Here is an 18,472-nt window from a genome sequence, read left to right on the forward strand (position 1 = left end):
TATAACCATATACCAATGCCGTTTGCTTTCCATGTATGTCAGTCCTGTGCCACTATTTCCCATTGTCTCACTCCCATTTTTCTCTAGATCTACTCTGACTGCTTCTTCCACATTTTTCTAGGCCGTTCTACAAACCTTCTCCCATCTGGTCTTTTCCAAAACACATAAGACGATTGTTGTTACAGCTTATCACATGCTCTGCCCATCTGAGTCTATTGGCCTTTATATTTCTGACTAGATTTTCCTTTCTGAAGAAAAACTCTAACTTGTGATTGTATCTGTGCTTCTATTCGCTTGTAATGCTGTCTCTGCAAGGGCCATATTATTGTTATAAAACTGACTTTTCTATTATTATTTATGTTTTTAGGCACTAAGTTTAATTTAAATAAAGGAAGACTTACTTTATATAATTTTATTTTACATCACTTATTTAATGTATTTAATAGTTACAAATAACTCAAACTAACACATCTAATTTATTTACAAACTCAAAGGTAGTAGCGACGGGCGGTGTGTACAAAGGGCAGGGACGTAATCAACGCGAGCTTATGACTCGCGCTTACTGGGAATTCCTCGTTCATGGGGAACAATTGCAAGCCCCAATCCCTAGCACGAAGGAGGTTCAGCGGGTTACCCGGACAGCTCTGCCAGGGAGGACACGCTGATTCCTTCAGTGTAGCGCGCGTGCGGCCCAGAACATCTAAGGGCATCACAGACCTGTTATTGCTCAATCTCGTGCGGCTAGAAGCCGCCTGTCCCTCTAAGAAGAATTGTGTGTACGCCGACAGTAAAAACCGCGTGCAGCAAGAGCAGGAAACTCCACCGACGGGCCTTTGGGATGTCGAAATACGCCTAGTTAGCAGGCTAGAGTCTCGTTCGTTATCGGAATTAACCAGACAAATCGCTCCACCAACTAAGAACGGCCATGCACCACCACCCCGTTAAGATAGGCAAAATGCCCTCACTCTCAGAATTCAATTTTTTAAATTTTTTTACGTTCTGTGCAATTAAAAAATGAGATAACGCGGATTTTTAGCTCGCCACCCCCCCTTACCCCTCCCCCCAGAGCCAAAAACGTAGATTTTTAGATTTAATTTTTTTTAGTTGAGTTGCAATTGATTTAAAAATTTCAAAAATTTACGCGTGTAGCTGAGGCTTTTACAAAACATGTCCATTTTTTATGGACCCTTAGGTCGAGTGTACATAACCTCAAATTTTTTTTTAACTTTTTTAAAACCTATAACTTTTTTTTGGAGGGGCTGCAGGTCCAATTTTTTTTGAATTTCGTGTACTCTATCAAAAGGTATCTCTCTGATTTTTTTCAGATTTTTCCGTCAGGTGCGCTATCTTGAAAAATCCGGAAAATTGTTTTTTTAGGGGGTTTTTTGGGATTTTCTCAATTTTATAGACTGCAACATAGATCAACTCAAGGTTTTGTTAATAGATTATGTATAATTTGAAATAACTGATATATTAGGATATTCAAAAGTTGGGCGAAACACTTTTAAACCCCCCAAAAACCATGTTTGTTTAAAGTTTTGTAAGGATTTTTGAGGGTCTAATTATTTTTTTTTTGAGGTCGATACAGCCTGAATATTTTTTTAAATTTTTTTACGTTCTATATGATTTTAAAAAATTAGGACTCAACGCAATTTTAGCTCACTTCCCCTATTCCCCCTCCCCCACAGCCAAAAATGTCAATTTTTCGATTTTATTTTTTTTTTAAGTTGGTTTGCTATTAAATTATAAATGTTCTTCTGAAGCTATTTCTTTGTGGCATTTTTGTAATTAACTATTCTAAATGGGAAATAAGCCACAATTTAACTAAAAAATGATTTTATTTTCCATCTGTAATGCGATAGAGAGAACTCGATAATCTGTGACGCCTGAAAAAATGGTTTGGGACGATCTATATAAATAAGTCAGATTAAATTAAATTAGAAGATTTTTTTACCAAACAACATTTTAAAAACGTTAATTAAATCATTTTTTAGTTAAATTGTGGCTTATTTCGCATTTAGAATAGTTAGTAATTATTAAATTATAAATTATAAAAAATTCACACGCACAGCGGAGGCTTTTAGAGAACATCTATTTTTATGGACCCGAAGGTCGAGTGTACATATTATAACCTCATTTTTTTTGTTTTTTCATAGGTACGTATAACTTTTTTTGGCGATGGCTGCTAATTTTTTTGTGTTTTGTGTATTTTACACACTATCTACGTTTGGCTTATAATGCAAATAGTCCCCGCTGTATGCTTGTCCCGTTAGGTAAATTATTCCGATTAATTTTTTTGCACAAACTTACTCAAAAACAGGTCCTTATAACAAATCCACAAGGTGCCAGGCAATATCGCGGTAGGAAAATTTTTTAAACATTTTTTTAAACCAATTCAAAAAATAAATTTTTTCACTTCGTACAAATTTGTTTTAGATTCTCTGGATCAAGCTGAGCAAAAAAGGTCTCTTGTGATTTTTCTATAAAATTGACTGTTGTCGAGTTACATGCAATTTTAAATTTGAAAAACGCGAAAATGGCCATTTTCAAGGCTTAATAATTCGATTAAAAATTATTATTATGAAAGTCATAAAGTGACCAACTCAAAGTTTAAAGCCCCCCCTGCCATAGTCTAAAGAAATTTTGGTCATTACTTTATTACTAACTATTATTTTTAATAATTAAAAATGAGCGCTAAGCATGTATTGAAGCGGCCGTCCGCGAGAGAGAGATGTACAATATTCATTGGACGTTTTAAAAAAATATCGATTGGAAGTCAAAAATACGTTTTAAATAATAAAAAAGTAATTTTGAGGTTATATGTATTGTACACTCGACCTACACGCGTCTCTAAAAAATAGATATGTTTTGTAGAAGCCTCATAAAAATTTTAAATTAATTGCAACTTTAAACAAAACAAAAAAATATTGACGTTTTTTGTGGGGACAGGGGGAGGGGGTGGTGGGCTAAAAATGCGATTAGTCTTATTTTTTATTCCCATATAACGTAAAAAAATGAAAAAAAAATATTCAAGCTGTATCGATCTCAAAAAATATCATTAAGCCCGCAAAAACCCTTACATAACTTTAAAAAAAAAACATGTTTTTTTGGGGGGTTTAAAAGTGTTATGCCCAATTTTTGATAATCCTTAAATACTCATTTATTTCAAATTATACATAATCTATTAACAAAATCTTGAATTGATCTATGTTGTAGTCTATAAAATGGAGAAAATCCGTAAAAACCCCCTAAAAAAACAGTTTTCGGGATTTTGCAAGATGGCGCACCTGACAGAAAAATCTGAAAAAAATCAGAGAGATAGCTTTTGATAAAATACACAAAATGCAAAAAAATTGGACCTGTAGCCCCCTCCAAAAAAAAGTTATAGGTTTTAAGAAAGTTAAAAAAAAATTTGAGGTTATGTACACTCGACCTAAGGGTCCATAAAAAATGGACATGTTTTGTAAAAGCCTCAGCTACACGTGTGAATTTTTTGAAATTTTTAAATCAATTGCAACCCAACTAAAAAAAATTAAATCTAAAAATCTACGTTTTTGGCTGTGGGGGGAGGGGTAAGGGGGGTGGCGAGCTAAAAATCCGCGTTATCTCATTTTTTAATTGCACAAAACGTAAAAAAATTTAAAAAATTGAATTCTGAGAGTGAGGGCATTTTGCCTATCTTAACGGGGGGTACCCTTTATGATTTAACTAACTAAAACATAATAATTCCGATAACTCATACATTTCAAAATACATGGCGAACAACTCGTTTCGAATTCAATAAATATTACGCATCGGTAACTGACTGGTCTGCTGATGAATCTCCCATCCTTATATACTTCGGTAGCGCTCGTCCCGAATGCCGTGGTAAGGACTCGTATTCTCTGGTAACGCCGTGAAGGTTCGGAGAGAAATAGGCCGGGTTGTGAGCGGCCTATTATAAATAGTGTCACATTATCATTCATTTTGTTGTATGTGTGTATGCAGCTATATTAAGAGGTATAGGTATGCTATTAAGAATCATATTTTAAAATCTGGATGTAGGATAATGAGACAGATCTTGCATACTGCTAAGATTGCTTTTGAAAGTTAAATCTGATATTTGCTAGTCTAGACAATGTTCTAATTTAAAAGCTATAAAGTGGTACATATTCTATAGGTACCAAAATAGAAATAGAAATAGAAATATTTATTCATCCTTTTAAGACATTTTTACAAATGTATAGGACAGGTCATATACAGTAATATAACTGTTACAAGCTAACATTGTTTAGCTACACAATTTTTTATAGGTACCTAACACCTAACACATATTATAAAGTAACATATTTAGACTAACATTTTTAGACATTTTAGACTTTGTATATACAAAACAATTTATACATAAAAAATAAAATAGTGTAAAATAGTTTATAGGCTATCGTCAAGGAATTCTTTGACGGAATAGTAGCATTTGGCTAATAATAAATTTTTGATTTTATTTTTGTAACTGTTAAAACTAGCAATCTCCTGCATTTCATCGGGAAGTTTATTGTACAATTTCATTCCCATAAATTTAAAACTATTTTCTAATCTTGATGTTTTAAACTGGGTTATTCGGAGCTTATTACAATTTCTTGTATGGTAATCATGTCGATGAGCATTAGTTTCAAATTGATTGAAATTTTCTTTGACAAACAGAAGAGTGTGGTAAATGTACAGACTATAGAATGACATGATTTTGTATTTTATAAACGTTGGTTTACAAGTTTCCCGAAATTTTAGCCCGAATATTTTTCGAATAATTTTTTTCTGAGTTACAAAAATTTTAGGGCTGTCAATAGAATTTCCCCATAGTAGTATGTTGTAACTCATATGACTGTAAACAAGGCTGTAATAGATATTGATCAGTGCTGATATCGGCATAGTATCTTTTATTCTAGAAATAGCATAAAACGATTTATTTAATTTTGTATTTATTGTATTTACTTGTTCAGTCCATCTCAAACGGCAATCTATATTTAAACCTAAAAATTTTGTTGTTGTAACTGACGAAATAAGTATATTGTCAAATTTAAATGATAATGAGTATACATTGCTAAGAACATTTTGGGAATGAAAATATAAAAATTGAGTTTTATCAACGTTTACTATTAATCCATTTGCTTTGGACCAATCTACAAATGACCCAAAAACACCGTTGGATAATAATATAAGTTCCTCTTTACTAGGCGCAGAGATCGCTAGTGCAGTATCATCTGCGTAAATAGTAATAACTCGAGATTTAATGTAATCAGGAAGATCATTCATAAAAAGAATAAATATAAGCGGTCCTAAAACAGATCCTTGAGGGACTCCTTTATCAATATTGAAAACTGTCGAAGCAGAATTCTGATATGGAACTAACATTTTTCTATTGCTCAAATAGTCTACTATCCAGTCCAAGAAATCTCCTCTGAAACCTAGGTTGTAAAATTTATTTTTAATAAAGTTAAAATCCAGACAATCAAAGGCACGGGACAAATCAAAAAAGAGACCTGCCACATGCCTTCCCCTGTCAAGATCTATATATATATAATTAAAAAAATGACATGCAGCAGTCAACGTTGACTTCTTTGACCTAAACCCATGTTGATGCGGGGATATAATATCGAATTTGTCGAGAAAACAAACCATTTTATTATATACAACCTTTTCAAAAATTTTTGATAAAACGCTCAGCACTGCTACCGGTCTATAATTCGAAATCAATCCTGGATCATTTTTTTTTGTGTATAGGAATAACTCTTGCGCTTTTAAGTGCGTCAGGAAATTTGCCATTAGCAACCGATAAATTAATTAAGTAGCTCAAAGGAGCAGATAGAGAAAATATTTCCGATTTTACGACTTTTGTGGATATGTTGTCCAAACCAGTACTGGACTTGTTTTTAAGATTTATAATTGCGTCTTCAACGTCTTGATATGTAACGGGTGTAAAGAAAAAAGTTTTGTCCGAAATTTTAGAACAAGTACATTTTGTAGATCTAGACAAGCCAAAATATGATTCAAGATTATTTTCAGTTACAGTTGCAAAATATTCAGCAAAAACATTAGCGATATCCTCAAAAGATGTAATATCGCCACCGTCAGAGCTGAGAGTTATATTACATTTTTTTTGTTTTCTACCTGTTGCTTTATTTACCAAATTCCATGTTGTTTTAGATGTGTTATCTGATTGTATGATAAGCTGTTCATTAAATTGCTTTTTTGCATTTTTACTAAGTTTATTATAATTTCTTTTGGCTTCTTTATATGCCTTTTGAGAATTATTATTTTGAAGTTTTTTAGATAACCAATATACATTTTTTATATGACGACCGGCTTTCTTTACTTCTGCGGTTACCCATTTATTTTTACGGTTTTTAGTAGGTACTACTTCTCTGTGTTTTTACAGGACAATAAACATTCATGTTAAAAGAAATTATATCTACAAACTCGTTCATGGCCAAATTAATGTCATTTTGACTATACACTTCATCAAAATTAAGTAAAGACAATGCATTTTGAAACTGAAATAAGCAATGATCTGATAAATCGCGATAACAATGTATCCTTCTTTCTGTTTTATGAAAATTTACATTATTGGATTCAATTAGATTCAATAGATATGAACAACAAATAAAAAGAAAGTTTCTCTTTAAGAAAAGTAAAAAAGGTAAAGTTTAATTATGTTTTAGTGGTTTCTATGTGTATGGTTCAGACTGGTGATATTATAAATAACAATGGAACCAATGGAGAAAGTATATATGGAGAATATTTTGAAGATGAAAATTTTTCTGTAACGGTAAGTTTTTATTATTTAATTGATGTTTGTTGTGCCAGATATATTTTTCTAGTTAACTTTTGTTTATCACCATAATCTAACTTATTAACCCTTTGTACTCATTATCATGCTTTAAAAAGTTAGTAAATAATTCGAATTTTTTATAAATTTTTTCGCTGTTATGCTTTCAGTTTAAGAGAATGTATTTTTCTTTCAATATGTTCTTTTCTATATTTTTGGAAACACCATATTGCAGTAGTGTAGGAATGTTTTATAAAATGCCGATATACCTATACTGTTGTGATTTGCTTAAAATGTATGTTTGTAATATTTATTTTAAACTTCTCTCTCTACTTGGACTTACATATTTTTTTAAAGAAATTAATATGATATCTCAGGGCTCTTTTACTAATTAAAACAAAACGTGGCTTCAAAGTATTTTTTGCTAGTTGCCTTTAAGGGAAGGGATAGACAATAGGAAAATAAATTTACAGCACAATTATGAAACTTTCAAAGCAAATGTTATACAGTAAGGTCTCGTTTTATACGGTGGATACGTTCTACAGAAAAGCGCATATAAAAAAATCGCATAAAAAAGACTTTAGGCACTTGCATTGAAAAAGTAGGGATATGTTCCGTTTTTTCCTAAAATCATATAAAATGGTGGACGTTTGTCCACCAAAAATTGTATGTCTTTGATGTTTTTTTCTCCATTGAGCCAAATAAAATCTTAAAGAAGAAATTAAAAACGCAGACTAAAGATATTGAGATTGCAAAAACCTCTTCTAATGGAACATAAAACTTTACGACACTTATTAAATGTTTCAATCCAGAAATCAAAATGTTCTGTTCATTATACTGCAACTTGAAATCAGCGACATAAACTATTAAATACTTAAACATTTAAATTTAATTTCAAAACAATTACAGGTTATAGGTAACTTTCAATGCGAAACTCAAATTGATGTAATAGTTACATGCTACATCATGTAACAAAAGGAATACTGGAATTGCAAACTCTCATATTACTGACATCTGGATGGGAATAGTTGATATTAATAATTATACTAGTTGTTAATAATAGTAAGGTTTGGATGAAATACAAACCGCACAACTTCAAAATCGCATTAAAATAATCCGCATAAAAAGAGACCTTACTGTATTTTAAAAAACCAATCAAATATCAAAAGTAAAAAGATTGAATAAACATATTCCATATACAATGATCAGAATAATAAAAATTTCAAACATCCATCAAATCATACATTCAAAATTATCAATACAAATTAATTAAACTTATATCAAAATCAAAGATTTCTTAATTTTAGTGATTCACGATAAATTTTCATTTATTTTAATTCTCAATAAAAATAACAAAATGAATAACTCTAATTTAAATAGGTGGTCGAGATTGATAGTCTCTGTTTACTAAAATGGCGAAACTAACCTTTTGTCCCCAAAATTGATAACTTCACCTCACTCTCCTTTGATTGTGCCTTGTCCACTTTGCTCGTACTTTTCAGTTTCTCCAAATATTCCTGCTAACTCCTCTGCTCCAAATATTAACTACATGAATAAACCCATTCTCTCCAGACACAAGGATATCTCAACTAATCGACTTGGTCCAGTATAAAACTATACATCTGTTTATGACTTACAGCATGTCAGTTATTTCTTCTATCTGCTACCACAGTTGGAACTCCTTCCACCAAACACAAACACAACTTTTCACAACATATACTTTTTTCAAAACTTCGGTAATTAGCAACGTCGTCTCAGCAGAAACTGTCGTGTTCTCGCGCGGTATTCAATTCACAATGCCCTCTCCTCTCCTGGTAAAACTCCATCCAAATCATTAAATCTCCGACTTCATTTTTAGTGAACCAATCAGGACGACTTACAGCATGTCAGTTATTTCTTCTATCTGCTACCACAGTTGGAACTCCTTCCACCAAACACAAACACAACTTTTCACAACATAACTTTTTTCAAAACTTCGCTAATTAGCAACGTCGTCTCAGCAGAAACTGTCGTGTTCTCGCGCGGTATTCAATTCACAATGCCCTCTCCTCTCCTGGTAAAACTCCATCCAAATCATTAAATCTCCGACTTCATTTTTAGTGAACCAATCAGGACGACTTACAGCATGTCAGTTATTTCTTCTATCTGCTACCACAGTTGGAACTCCTTCCACCAAACACAAACACAACTTTTCACAACATAACTTTTTTCAAAACTTCGCTAATTAGCAACGTCGTCTCAGCAGAAACTGTCGTGTTCTCGCGCGGTATTCAATTCACAATGCCCTCTCCTCTCCTGGTAAAACTCCATCCAAATCATTAAATCTCCGACTTCATTTTTACTGAACCAATCAGGACGTATCTCTATCCAAACAAATTTTACTGTCTTCTCAAAAAAAACCAACTTTCTACTATCCAATAATCCGTAAGTCATTCTTAGTAAACACATAATTACCATTTTCAATTTCTATGGAAAAAAGGATAATTACTGATCCCCGATGACTATTCACTAAACCTACTCTTTATCTAAATCTTTTCATTTTTCGTGGTAATCCATACAATAGAAAGTTCCCCGATAAATGTTTACAAATGTCTAACTAAACGCTAGAAAACCCAATATAATGTCTCTAATAAGATTCACTAATTCCGAAAAACACTTTCTACATTTAATGCTTAATAGAATAATATACAGGGTGTTGCGATTTCTGTTGGTCGGTGATTTGATTTTTGTCATAATATTTTCTGTTTGAATTTTGAAAAAATATGGAACCTTATTAATACATTCTCATAAAAGTTTTTAGCCAAATATATATTATGCCATGTTTCCCTTGACAAAATAGTTCCAAAAGGGTTTATGTTGTCTACATTAAGATTACGTTTATGAACATATTGAAAGCTGGTATTTACAGGTATGTTTGTGTTAAAAGAGAAAATTTGGTAAGTGATCTAATAAAAAGGATTCAACCACTCTTATATTATGTAAATTAAAATTACTAAAAAAATTGTCAATGCATGTTTATATCGTATTTGTTATTCTGGTAGGAACATTATATTAATGGAGTGTTTTAATGGTAAATTCATTTAGCGTATTTAAGGCTATCAAAGCAACAGTGGCCTAAGCCAAAAAACGAAGTTTTGAGATAAATGCAATCGTTACATTCATATTTCCAGTACAAATTATGTAGCGCCAGCTAGCCAAATATACATAGAGGTAGGCTGTGTAGGTCCCTGTTAACCCGAAGATTTTATGTTGCTGCTTTTATTGATATATTAATCTAAAAATGCTCAATTTGTGGGTTAGGCCACTGTTGCTCCGAGGGCCTCATTTATCAACTCGTTTTTGTTATTACTCTCGACTAGAACGTTTTTGTTGACGTCGCCACAAATAAGTAGTTGAATTTCGTTCTTATAAAAATTGAAAATCAATTATTCCAGTTGTGTAATGAACTTTTTAAAAAATATACAAGGAAAAATTTTCCTGTAGCTGGCTGTATACCATTAATCACAAAAATTTTATTGAAAAATTCTTTATAAACGGTATATATTTATTAAAAAACTCTCAAAGGAGACCCTCATCTAAATCACAGGAACGTTTTCGATCTACATAAATCATCATCAGTGCTGATTCAGGGTAATCACATGCTGAGCCACCAAAAATAAAGGGTTTAAAACCCTTTGAATGTTTTAAAAATATTTTAGAGTAACATTATTATTAATAAATCCAAGTGTGGATAAAATTCTTATGGCTATGGCCTTTGGTATCGTATGACTCCCCACAAAGCACGTGGGGTGCTTGTTTGAAGTATAATATCGTCCTATTCGGTATAGAGAGATATATCGACAAATAAGATACGAGGTTAAGCGAGCGAAAGAGGACTGGATGGAACAAAGATGTCGTGAAATGGAAGAACTACAAAGAAAACATGACGAGTTTAATATACATAAAAAGCTTAAAGAAATTACCTACACTCAGAGAAAAAGAACCCCTCACTTTATGAGAAACTCCAAAGGTAACATAATTCTCGACTTGGATGAAAAAAAGGAAGAATGGACTAACTATATAAAAGAGCTCTTCCTGGATACGAGGCCACCACTTAACACCACAAAGTATACGAATACTGGTCCTAGTATTTTAAAAGCGGAAGTAGACAAAGCCATCAAACAGAGCAAAAATGGGAAATCTCCAGGCCCTGACCAAATACCATCAGACTGGCTCAAACTTCTGGATGACGATAATGTCTCACAATTAACAAACATTTATAACCATATATACGAGACTGGAATGATGCCACAGATATGGTTGGAGTCTACATTTATTCCACTCCCAAAAAAACCTAATACATCATCATGTAAAGACTTTAGACTAATTAGTCTCATGAGCCACTCTCTCAAGCTACTTCTTAAGATAATTCTTAATAGAATCAAGCAGAAATGTGAAGAGACAATGGGAAACAAACAATTCGGTTTCAGAGAAGGATTGGGAACAAGGGAAGTTTGTTCTCAATGTTAACATTACTTCAACGATCATGGGAAGTACAGAAACCAATTTACGTCTGCTTTATAGATTTTGAGAAGGCGTTTGATAGAGTTCAACATGATAGGTTGTTTGAATATCTAGAAATGATTGGAATAGATGATAAAGATCTGAGACTTTTACAACATCTATATTGGAATCAACAAGCTTCTATTCTGGTAGACGGCAAAGAAACAGACAAAATTTGCATTCAAAGAGGTGTCAGACAGGGTTGTGTGTTATCCCCAACTTTGTTTAACGTATACTCAGAAATAATTTTTAATGAAGCCTTGTAAGGACAATGTGGAGTTCGAATCGGGGGAGAAACTATTAACAACATCAGATATGCAGACGACACCGCGATCATGGCTGAAAATATCGAAGATCTTCAATTCCTTATTGATCGAGTCACTAGAGAATGCTCCAATAACGGACTTAACATAAATGCAACAAAGACAAAGTTACTTGTGGTTAGTAAACAAGACGTCGGCCCTATGCAACTAATTGTCAGTGATGAATCAATAACAAAAGTTAACCATTTTAAATACCTAGGATGTTGGATAAACGAGACACTAAATCCGGATGAAGAAATTAAAACTCGTATAGAAATTGCAAGAGGAGCATTTACGAAACTTAGATCTATTCTGAGCAACTCTCAGCTGAATTTACAACTAAGAATCAAGTTCCTAAAATGTTATGTGTATCCTGTATTACTATATGGATGTGAAACCTGGATCATGAAGGTTAACATGATGAACAAATTAGAAGCCTTTGAGATGTGGTCGTATCGTAGAATGCTCAGAATATCTTGGGTTCAACGCATTTCAAACAGAGAAGTCTTAAACAGAGTAGGTCAAGGCGAAGGTGACTTAATGAAGATGATAAAAAAGAGAAAACTTGAATATCTGGGGCATATAATGAGAGGTAGCAGATACAGGATGCTGCAGTTAATACTCAATGGAAAGATCGACGGAAAAAGAGGAATTGTTCGAAAGAAATATTCATGGCTCCGAAACCTTCGTCAATGGACTGGCTTATCAGCAGATCAATTGTTACATGCCGCACAAAATCGAGAACGATATCGGCAAATTGTTATGGAAGCTACCCACGCCTAAAAATTTGGGCACGGTACTTAAAGAAGAAGATCGTCCTATTAGGGGAAAAACTCACTAAATGCACTTTTTTGAGAATTTGACATTTTCATCAATTTGAACTAAATACGGTACTGCCCAGCCCTGGAGAAGTCACCTGGGGCTCTAACCCTTCTAATTGCAAGATAATTTATGGTACAATTCACTAAGTGCATTACTGTGAATTTCGATTTCATTGCAAAACTCATTAAAACGTATTACTGCACTTACTGAATTTTTCCTTACAATCTGGAATGCGGAATCGGTACTACCGCATCATCATTCCAGTTCAATCAGAGAGTGCAGCAAGCACCTCTACCGATTTCGAAACTTATTAGTCTCTCATCAGGAGGCACATATGCTGCTCTCTCTGACCCAACTAGGACAAACCCCGGCGTGCAGTCACGGATTGCAACGAACGAAATGGCAGGGATGCCCTAGCGGCAACTGCTATCAAAAAACTAAGTTTTCAATCTAATAGCACATCCAAAAATGTTATTCTACATCCTACTAGACTGAAAACAATGGGAACCTTCTCTGGTAATACCTCCGAGGCTTCTACAATTTGCATTGTAATACATTAGATAACATAATCTATTTTGCGATTAAGCAGGCGACTTGTGTGTTACATTGTATTGTTGAAACTGTACATTATGTTTGTGTGCATTATCTGTTAAGCGATTGATTAAAAAAATATGAGCTTAAATTTCTGTGTAACAGTGATAGATTATATAAAGGGTACCTAACATAATCCATTTTGCGATTAAGCAGGCGACTTTTGTGGCTGTCATAAATGCCGAAAGAATTGCATTTATTTTCGAAGAACGAAACTTATTGTTCATTTTTTAAATAATAGACTGTTATATTTCTGATAGTTCGTTTGTTGTAAGTCGGCGAAATTTTATGGAGACAAATTCATTAACTTCTCAATATCCAATAATTGTGTTCAAGGAAAAATTCATCAAGTACAAAGTGTAGTTAGTGAGTTTTACCTCTAATGGGATATCAATATCCAATAATTGTGTTCATGGAAAAACTCATCAAGTACAACAATTTATCTAATATTGATTGTATCATAGTTCCTGTGACGAAATATGGCTTAAAATGTCTGTTTTTATTTATTCTTTAAAGTCGTATTACAAAAATTCCAATATTCGAGTCAGGTGAATTTAAAAAACAATGTGTACCTTTAAATCGATTTTTCTCAACTTTCTGAAAAGTGTAGTGAGTTTTACCTCTAATAGGACGATATGTCCGTTGAATTCTAATATATTATATTAAACAACTATCTAATATACACAAACGAGTTATTAATTGCAAATTTTCTATATTTCAATGCTCACTCGCTATTGAATTATTGATTGCACCTCATAATTTTGTTTTGTTCTTTTTCTTTTGTCATGTTAAGCACCTAATACTCACAGTTCTATCTCCTACTAAATGATAATTTACTAATTAGAAAATTTATTTTACAGTTAGTTGCTATTATCTCAGTGAAACTAACAATATTCTCATTTTTTTAGCATGATAAAGAAGGTATTGTGGGCATGGTGAATAATGGACCAAATACAAATCAATCACAGTTTTACATTACAACACAACCTTGTTTCCACTTAGATAACACAAACGTGGCATTTGGAAAAGTGGTAAAAGGTTTAAATATACTTGTAGAAATGTCGGATCAACCTAGAGAAAACGATAAACCGTTAGGGGTAAGTGATTAGTTATTTAGAATCAGTGTAATGCTTGTCGGACAAAGTACAGATGAACCAAGTGTATCATTGCTGTTCTGTTGGAATTTTATCTAGATAAGCGGGCAGAGATCCTCTGTAACGTTCCTGTTTTCTTGGAGAAAAATTTCTCACTTGTGTTCAAAATTTTTCTGATGGGTGAAAGGAGTATGTAACGTTACAAACTATTTCTGTACCTTAGAGGTAAAGGGTAGTATATCCATCTAGCGAAGTTTTGAGATAATGGGGAAATAAGATGAATTCCAGAAAATTATTGCAATCATTTTTAATCTGAAGACATACGAAATTATATATTTATATAATTGTAATGTTGTATATTAGTTAAACAATATTGTCCTACTGTGATAAAAAATTTATTTATATATTAGGGGAGTGCAATTAGAACGAAAACATGCATTGTTTCGGAAAAATTCAAACAAGCTTATATTTTTCTAAAACTTTTTTTGTTACTTTATATACATGTTAAAGTAAAAAGTTCTACTCGCAGATTTGGCCGCTAATTGTTTATTAATTGTTTAAACAATAACAATTATTTTGTATAAATAATTTTAAAAATATCGTTAAATTCATCATTTTACTTTGATCAAATATGTTTCTATTTTGTTTTTGATTATGCTGAATCCGAATATGGCATTGCAATTTGAAAATTCTTATACAGAAGCTCTTATACAGTATGTCTGCGTAGCTAGGAACCACATGGAAAACTTTTTTATTATCAATTTTATGAAAAAAAGTTATTCTTCATAAAATGCTCAGGATAGTCAAAAATCTAAAACTTAACCATCAGATATCAAATTTTATCAATTTTATACGAGTTATGTCAAAAATATGAATTTCGTTAAAGAGTAAAATACCTTTATATTCCAGAATTTCAACAAATGATATTATGAAAAGTTGTTTGAAATTAAAAACTATGTCTAAATATACAATTACAGCATTCTAATCGAAAAAAAAAAATTCGATTTTTTCTCAAGTTATGGATACTCATCATCATTTTATTACAATTATGATAACTATTTTATTATCACTTTTACGAAAAAAAGTTATTCCTCATAAAATGCTCTTCGTGGTCTAAAATCTAAGATACAACCATCAGATATCAAACTTTTTAATTTTATACGAGGTATGTAAAAAATATGAATTTTTCTTAAGAGTTAAGTGTCTTTATTATTTAGAATATTTTAATTAGAAGGATGTAATTGAACACTAAAACAATTTTTTTAATTCCAAACAACTTTTCTTAATAACAATTTTCGATATTGTGAAATATAAAGGTACTTTACTCTTGAGTGAAATTCATATTTTTTGACATACCTCGTATAAAGTTAATTAAATTTGATATTTGATGATTGCATCTTAGATTATATACGATGCAGAGTATTTTATAAAGAATACCTTTTTTTCGTAAAACTGATAATAAAAAAGTTATCAATAGGTTCCAAGTTACGCAGACATACTGTATAAGAGCTAAAAACATTTTTTTTGAACATTTATTATTGTTGAAGCTTATTATTAAATGTATTATAGGTAAGTTTTACAGAAAAAAGTGTTGATCACTTTGTATAAACATTTTTTTAGCTGGTAATTTTCGGTTTTTGTATTACATTTTTGTTATCCTTCTTAATTTTCTCAAAAAGAAATAGTTTATTTCATTTCTAAAGTAAAATAATTTAGTGCATTTTAAAGATTATATCCTAAGCTTTAAAAAAGCACTTATAAAACTGTAATAGATCTGTTCAAATTTGAGTAATACCGTCTTAAAGTGGTGGTAATTCTATAAAACTACAAAGATTTCAAAAATTACATTTTTTGAGACATCGTATCATTTGAATTAAATTTTTGAGATTTTTTTTTTTTGAATAAAACGTCATTTAGCAAGATGCTTGAAAGGTAAGTTGTGCAAAATTGAGAGTTTTATAAGAAAAATTGTATTAGTTACACATGTTTAAATCATTTTTAAACAAAATTCATGTAAGTCTCACTTTCCGCCCACACCGTACTTATGCCCATACATTTTATTTCTTTTTATTATAACCATAAGATAGCTTAATTATTCTTCTTTCATGTTCAATTTGTAAAATTTCATTTGATCCATTAGTTAAAGAATTACATTAAAATAACTCAACCGTGAACTTCGCCGTACGCTAGTTTACAGTGCGCCAAAGTTTGTGAGAAGGGTGACTTTAGCGTTATAAATAAAAAATTATAGAATATACAGATTTAATTTTAGAAAATTATTTATATAAGGTTTTTTTTGTAAAATTTTCTGAATTTTTCAATGGTCAAGTCAGTTTTTTTCTAAAATTTGTATTTTCGGATTTATGTAAAAAAACTTCCAATTTCGTAGTTCATTTGTTTAATAAAAAATGAAGCACCCACTTCTCGAGTAGAACTTTTTGATATGTTGTTTATTAAACATTTCTTAATGATATTACAAAAAGTTCTATCTTGTTTGATTTTCCGAAGTGAAAATCTATATGCACTCCCCTATATTGGATAATATTGTGACTTAAGGTCTTTTGCCTCGGCATATACCAGCAGACAAAAAAGTGTACAAAATAGTAAGTGCCCACATAAGCGCAAATAAAAACACAAAAATGATAAAAAACGTTTAGTCATCATCACTGTCATTAACATTTTTTTGGTAACAAGTAAATTTCTATAAAACTCATGAAACTGACTGGGTATCCACTGTAAAAGGATTAGTATATGATCCTTTTTCTTTTGTGTTATACCTTTCGGGTTTTTCATAACGTAGTGGTAACTGTTGTGAAAGATTGGTCGCAGTTGCTTTTATTTTTTGTTACTGTCAACAATCTATCAAGTAAAACTCTCTGTCAGTCAAAGAGACTAACACTTGTATGGATATACTGCTGTTTACCTCGCGCGAAATAGCGCGCCCGATAAACAAATCCGACAGCTGATGGAGTTACCACGCTTTACCTCGTTCTCCAAAGGATATACTACTTTTTCTTATAAGAATATATAGGCCACCAGTAATACTTCGCATACCATCTTTTGCCACAAATAAAATTGGAACATGTTACGCTTAGCAAAAGTATTAAGTCCAAATTAGAAAAAAAAAATGGAGTTACTACCCTTTACCTCTACGGTACAGATTTACTTATTTTCGAATGGTATTTCAACCAACTAAGATAGCTATCGCTCACCCTAGCTTAGCTCAGTCTCTCAAGGTGTGTGTTCGTCTTGTCCTAATCTTAGATATGAACTCTGAAAATTCAGAATGGAAGCAAACAAAACAATATTTTAACCAATCATGTTTATTGTTCAATAAAGATGTAATGAAAATGTGACTTATTAAATGCATTAACAAATATATTCAAATTCTTGCCAAAAACTAACAATTCTAGATTATACTTATGGATTTTAATATTCGATGGTAGATCTTGATGTCGGATTGTACAGCTGTAGACTTGTAGACCTGGGCAGATGTTTTGGCCCTAGGTCACTGCAACTAATGATGTCGGGTGCTGCTGTCTGTTCGATGCATCTTGTTGTCGTGCCTTTAAAGTTGCATCACCGTTGATGAAAGCTGGTGTCCCCCGAAGGGAGAACATTGATTTATTCCCAAAAACTAGAATACAAAACGTGTATAAGTTTGACATCAAGAAGAAAGAAAAAGCACCTTGCCAAAAAGTATTCAAAAAGTAGCAGATGGCAAGGGGTAAATTAAATGGAATTAAAATTGATTATTACTAGTTAAAATTTGATTACTAAACGCATATTAACAGATGAAAATAAATATCAGAACACATGCTTTTAGAAGATGGGAGGTTAGGTATAAAAAATACTGTAAAAACTATTATAAAAAGCTAGGTATGAATGTAGGAATATAATAATTGTAATTAATATGATAAGATTCTTACCTCAAGAGATGATTTGATTTGGAAATAAATAGCTGGTACCAGCCTGTAATTGGCTTTTATAATTTTATTAATTTTTTCCCTCCATTACTAATTCTACTCTCATTGACATGACAGCGCAAAGTATGAGGAGATCGACAACCATGTTCCGTATTAAAAGACAGATACTTACAGAGTAAGAATATATGAAGTTCGTTCAGTATGTTCAGTTGATGATTTAAATGAAAAGAGAGATAGTAAATAGAAGATAACAAAAGAGGGCGCCAAACAGGTTTTTAACGAAAAAACAAGTTAAAACAAATACATAAGATAATTATTAATGAAATATTAAAGAAAATAGAGTAAAATAATTATTTAAAAATAAAATAGCAAAGATGTGACGTTTGTAAATTA

General features: G+C 31.8%; 1 protein-coding gene across 1 annotated transcript in view; it reads left to right on the plus strand.

Annotated features, from left to right (window-relative positions):
- LOC114335204 (peptidyl-prolyl cis-trans isomerase D) overlaps positions 1–18,472 on the plus strand; it is a 61,776-nt gene that overhangs the window by 8,121 nt on the left and 35,183 nt on the right. The window contains exons 3-4 of the mRNA XM_028285401.2: positions 6,696–6,802; positions 13,968–14,156. Of these exons, the coding sequence (XP_028141202.2) occupies positions 6,696–6,802; positions 13,968–14,156 (296 nt within the window). The remainder of the gene's footprint in view (positions 1–6,695; positions 6,803–13,967; positions 14,157–18,472) is intronic.

Source organism: Diabrotica virgifera, chromosome 7, assembly GCF_917563875.1.
Source record: "Diabrotica virgifera virgifera chromosome 7, PGI_DIABVI_V3a".
NCBI lineage: Eukaryota > Metazoa > Arthropoda > Insecta > Coleoptera > Chrysomelidae > Diabrotica > Diabrotica virgifera.